A 5,996-nucleotide genomic window follows, 5' to 3' on the forward strand; every position below is an offset into this window, starting at 1 on the left:
GCCCCTTTGCCCGTCTCAGCGACAAAAGTAGCATCTGAGTTAATTTTCACCCAACCTTCCAGTGGCGCTTTCCATTTAACCAGGCAGCACTGAGAAGCTTGCGATCCTGGCATTTTGAAGCAAACCAGATCCTCTAGCATTTACGCCACATGACTCACCGCAGCGTTTGGATTCCAACGGTCACACACAAACCTTCTAGCATTCCTTCCAAACCATAAGGACCACGATGTTTGGACAACTCCAGTTTGAGTCTCCAGCAAATGCATGAGTAAAATAGAATACTACATACTCACTATTTGCTTCGCCAATCAAATCTTCCGACTATAAACAATTATTATTGGTAACTTATGTTTTCCAATTAAGAGAAAAGAATAAACACATGCAATATGAGAGATTTTCACGCGGCTGTTTGTGGAGTACCTAACGGTGGGGTTGGTCTAACTTTTTTTAGCGTTTGGTTATTGAGTATGGGTGAAACATTTATAAAAAAAAGTAGTGAGGACTACTTGGTAGCGTTTGGTTATTGAGTGTAACAGAGCTGCCCCGTTCTCAATTTATTATTGTTTAGATTAAATTTATATTAATTCTAAAACAAAAACTTATACTTAAATGTTGAACCATTTGATCCTCTAGCGTTTGGTTCCAAGCTAATTCGGATGAAACAATTCTATCCCCCAGAGCGACTCTGTCTGAAAGATTTTAGGAGAGCCAAATAATTCAACATTTAAGCATAATTTTTTATTTTTAAACCGCTCCATCCTATATGGAAAATAATCTAAACAACAACAAATTAAAAATGGAGCGACTTCGTTCCACCAAGTTACTTCGAAACCAAACTCGACCTAAAAACCCTGGAGTCGCTCAGAGCCGTTTTATTTCAACTAGCTCTGGAGTCTGGACCAAACACTATCGCCGTATAATGAGATTTGGCAGGATGAATCAACGTGCCGCATGCTTGTGCTACTATTTGCCATCTGAACCATGTCGTCGCGGCGACGCCAGTCATCCTCGTGGCTTCACAGTCCATCGACGGGACAAAGCTGTGAATCCATCAACGGAGTCCCCGGATTCCTTACTACATTCGTTCGTTCCACGCCGCCGTAGAAAGCAACCCGAAGTCCCCAACGCCACCGGCACCGGCACGGCGAACTCGGGCACGCACCGCAGCCAGCCGGCCGGTTCGGCAGGCAGGCAGGCAGAGAGGATTGCATTGCACTGCTTCCATCTCCCCTGCCCGCCCCGCCGCGGCAGATCCCGAGGCGGCTCGCACTTCCAGGTCAACTCAAAGTACGCCCGCGCCCGCCTAGACGTTGTCTTCCCTCCCTGCACTCCCCGCCACGACGCCGCAGCAGATCCACCATCGACGCGCGCGCCGCGCGCCCCGACGCGGAACGCTGGATCCCGCGCAGCAGGAGGCGGCCAACCAGTCGCCGTCGCCCCCGGCCCCCACCCCGCCTGCCGCAGCAAGCGGCGTCCGCTACCGCACGCCCTCGTCCCCGGACCTCCTCCTCCCCGCCGACGCCGCCAAGATGCGCCGCTACTCCGCGCTGCCCAACGGCGGCCGCCAGGAGACGCTGGCCGACCGCGCGCACCGCTACCGGGGCGTCGTGCTCGTCATCCTCGCCCCGCTCGCGCTCGTCTCTCTCGTCCTCCTCCTCATGCCACGCTCACCCGCTGGCACCATGGGCGGCGCCCGGAGGTCCGGGCCGGCCGGGGCAGACAGGTACGCCGTCATCTTCGACGCCGGTAGCTCCGGCAGCCGCGTCCACGTCTTCCGCTTCGACGCCAACCTGGATCTCGTCCGCATTGGCAGCGAGATCGAGCTCTTCGTCCAGGTACGCACTCCCCCGCCCGGTGATCCGTTGCCGGTTGGATCTGGATCTCACTCGCGTCTCCTTCCGCCTGCAGATAAAACCGGGGCTTAGCCACTATGCCAACGACCCCCGGGAGGCTGCCGAGTCGCTCGTCTCTCTCCTTGACGATGCCAAGCGAGTGGTGCCCGCCGAATTGCGCGACCAAACGCCTGTCAGGGTCGGGGTGGGTGGCACGTCTCACCTGTCGATTTTGTAATTTCCAATTGGTGCTTGATGGTGTTCTTACTGTATTAGCTTCCTTCTCGATCCATGCGCAGGCCACCGCAGGGCTGAGAAATTTGGGTGCACAAAAATCCGAGGCAATACTGCAAGCGGTAAATGGTTCTTCTCTATTATAACCTTTCAATGACGCGGTCACTGAGTTCATCGAATGTAGCATGGTTTCACTAAGTGATTTCTTTTCTTTTTGTTTGATCATTTAACGGTGATCATAGCTTCCGATTAACTCAATTTGGCTGCTGGCATATCCACAAATGGTGCAGGTTAGGGACCTTCTTCGCGAAAAGAGTTCCTTTAAAAACCAACCGGATTGGGTTACAGTTCTTGATGGAACACAGGAAGGTGCATACGAGTGGGTATGATGCTGTTATTATCCATTTGTAAAGAGTGAGCATTCTGTAAATCTGCATGATATGGTATCATATAAACAATAACGAATGTGGATTCATCGAATCTATTAAGTTTTAATCCATCCAAATCTATTGCAATAAGCCATCTTGATATAGTTTTTGTTTTGATATATCTCCTCACCAAACATTAAGATTACCCATATCACTGCAGAGGTTTTAGGAATTATTCGTGGGTGATGTGAGAGTGTTCAGGAATTTCTCCTGAATCGTGCTCCTGTATTCACACTTAAGTCCAGCAACAAGTAACAAGTATTACCTTTCCCTCTACTTTTAGGTTACTATCAATTATCTGTTGGGGAACTTGGGAAAGACTTATGCAGACACAGTTGGAGTAGTCGATCTTGGTGGTGGATCTGTCCAAATGGCATATGCTATTGCGGAGAAGGATGCAGAAAAGGCTCCTAAGCCATCCGATGGGGAAGATGCATATGTGAAGAAACTGTTTCTCAAAGGAACCACATATTATCTTTATGTTCATAGGTTAGTGTTATAAATTACTGAGCTTTGAATTGTTGCTACTGTTTTTAAGTCCTAATTCACATCACCTGCGGCAACCCAAGGCATACTAACAGACACCAACAGTGTGAAACCTATTTAAGCACCTGATGTTGGTTCCGATCCTTCAAATCCCTTGGTTCTTGTATTTTGACTCAGTCATATTTCACAACATATCTGAAAATTGTTGTAGTTCCGGAAGTAGCAACTTAAAGGCTTGTTTGGGAGCAAGGGTATTAGAGGGATTGAGGGGACTAGAATCCCGTACTATTCAAAATATAATAAGGGATTCCAGCCCCTCAATCCCTCCAATACTCTTGCTCCCAAACGAAGCCTAAGGGAATTGTTACGTAATGAAAAAAGAAAGATAATACTACTCATGGATAGAGTAACCTTAGGGGAGCGACAATTAAAGAAAACCAGTTTTTTTACTACTATTTCCTTCTGTAGAGGAATGCACTGGTCATTTGTATGCTTTTTTTATAGTCTGTTGGTAATGACATCGTGTGACTATACTATACATGCCCATGCCATCATAAAATACTGCTGTTTTTTTTTGGGCAGTTATTTGCATTATGGGTTGCTGGCAGCTAGAGCAGAGGTCTTAAAAGCTGGCAATGGCAATGGTTACAGCAACTGTATGTTAGAGGGATTTCAAGGTATGTTTGCTTCTTCCCCGGTCTCTTCTATCATGTATGTTTATTGTCTGTGTATAGAGGTTTGAAGTAGCTCCCAGCTGCCAATGAATTGGTGTTCTTTTCATTAAAAGATGAACTTTGTCAAGTCACTGCAATATTTGTTTGGGAAAGGGTCATTGCCTGACGTCCCACAAATTAATTACATGTCAGCATTCATTCTCTATGATAAATAAAACCTTTGTGTATATTAAATTACCTTGATAGACTTGTTATAGTGCTGGTCACAACTATGCTTATGGACACGTGGTTAATATATGGGCAGATAAGACGTTATGGTCCCAGTTGGATAGCATCTTTTAACTTCTATGTTCCTCGCGGATCATCTGATGTTTTCCTGATTTCTCTCAGTAGCACCTGATATATAATTGTGTGTTATGATTGTAGGGCAATACAAATATGGCGACAATTCATTTGAAGCATCTGCTTCACCTTCTGGTGCTAGTTATTCAAAATGCAAGGATGATGCAGTGAAAGCTCTTAAGGTTGATGAAGCATGCACCCACATGAAGTGTTCTTTTGGTGGCATTTGGAATGGTGGTGGTGGTGCTGGACAGAATAATCTCTTTGTAGCATCCTTTTTCTTCGATAGGGCTGCTGAGGTAAGGTTATGCAACAAAAACGTTCTAGTAGTTTGGTAGGGGAAATTGCAAACCCTTGTTTTATCGCCGTTACGTTTCTAACCATTTGCTGGTGTCCTTTCAGGCTGGATTTGTGAACGCCAATGCACCTGTTGCTAAGGTTAAACCCTCAGACTTCAGACAAGCTGCTGAGCGCGCTTGCTCTTTGAGTGTGAAGAACGCCGAGGCTACCTTTCCTGGTGTCCAAAAGGATAACATTCCATATATCTGCATGGACCTTGTTTATCAGTACACATTACTTGTGCACGGATTCGGTATTGACCTGATTGAGATCGAACAAAACAAATCAGAATAGCATAAGCCTGTTCTCACTTTTTTTTGCAAACATTCTTGTAGGCGTTGATCCAGACCATGAGATGACCTTGGTAAAGAAGGTCCCCTACAGTGGTGCATATGTCGAAGCCGCATGGCCTCTTGGCAGTGCCATCGAGGTGGCATCTTCATCATAGCAAGGAGACACAGTTTAGCAAGGTAACATCGGACGGCATTGTTGTCATGAAGTTTTAGCGTTGGGAGTCCCCCCCCCCCCCTGACCGCTTACTGAATTCACACCATTTTGTCACTCAATCCATCCATCCTCCCCATACGGTAACGGGTAGCTTTACACACCAAGGGAAGCCTCGGCTGTACTTGGTTCTAGCGGCCATTGTAAGCCCTATTACTATTATTGTTATTAATATCTGTATACTACTAATGCAAGTAAGATGAGAGCCTCAGGCATTCTTTTTGACCTCTGTATACTGGGATGTGCATGATATAAAGTGCCATCATTCGCTCACTCAAATGCGTACATGTTTGGTCATTGTGTTTACTGGCAGCCCTTTGCTGCTGGAAAAAGAGTACATATTTATTAACCGTGTGGGCCTGAGCTGCTTATCTACTGCTGGCTTGCTGTGCCCTGTGCCTGTACAGACGAGCTTCGGCCCGGTAAACATCGGCTTTACTGTACTGCTAGTTCCTAGTTCCTACGCAATTTTGCCTGTCACACGCAGCCTGATACAGTGCTGCTAATGTGCACGGTCTAGCTTTCAGAAGTGCAATTCCTGAGAAATGCAGTACCATCGAGGTAGGTTGCATCTTGTTCATAGGCAGGAGCACGTAGTTATCGTTTTTTTTAAAAGGAGCACAGAGTTATCGTTGTTATAGTATTGTGTATTTCATTTCTGTAATGGGACTTGGCCAATGTACTTAGATATATATTAATATATCCCCTGTCCAATTAGGATTAAGGTTTCTATTCTTAACCTCTAACATGATATTAAGTCTCTTCTCTCTCTATCCCTTGACCCAGCCGTCACCTTCTTCCTCCCCTCTAGCGACTCGTCGCTCGCCTCCCCTCCTTCCTCATGGGTGGCCTCTCCAGGCGCATCTGCTGCTGGCGCCTTCGTGCTCGTCCTCGGTGAGTTCGCACCGCCGCTTCCCACCCTCGGCACGCCCGTGCCCGTGTCGCCCCTTCCTGGCATCGGTGTGCCCGTGCCTCGCCGCTCCCAGGTGTGCTGATGTCGCCCCTTCCATGCATGCTCGTTTGGCGCCCAACCGTGCCACCCGCGCCCTCCCCTCCAGCACTCGAGGATGTGTCTGCCGTCGACGTCCATACTGACCTTCTTCCCCATTCGCTCCAGCCAACTCCTCCCCAAGCCGATGCCTCTCCCCTCTGCTCAT

At 47.5% G+C, this 5,996-nt stretch overlaps 1 protein-coding gene across 1 annotated transcript; it reads left to right on the plus strand.

The window, feature by feature from the left end:
• The first annotated feature begins 974 nt into the window (after positions 1-974).
• On the plus strand, positions 975-5,135 carry LOC100272244 (putative apyrase family protein). The gene is given in 9 exon segments (NM_001359588.1): positions 975-1,835; positions 1,909-2,037; positions 2,132-2,188; positions 2,357-2,449; positions 2,778-2,983; positions 3,563-3,657; positions 4,081-4,295; positions 4,399-4,588; positions 4,671-5,135. Coding segments are annotated over 9 exon segments (1,404 nt in total). The 5' UTR covers positions 975-1,529; the 3' UTR covers positions 4,784-5,135.
• The last annotated feature ends 861 nt before the right edge of the window (positions 5,136-5,996 follow it).

The sequence above is a fragment of the Zea mays genome, chromosome 7 (genome assembly GCF_902167145.1).
Source record: "Zea mays cultivar B73 chromosome 7, Zm-B73-REFERENCE-NAM-5.0, whole genome shotgun sequence".
NCBI classification, from domain to species: Eukaryota; Viridiplantae; Streptophyta; class Magnoliopsida; order Poales; family Poaceae; genus Zea; species Zea mays.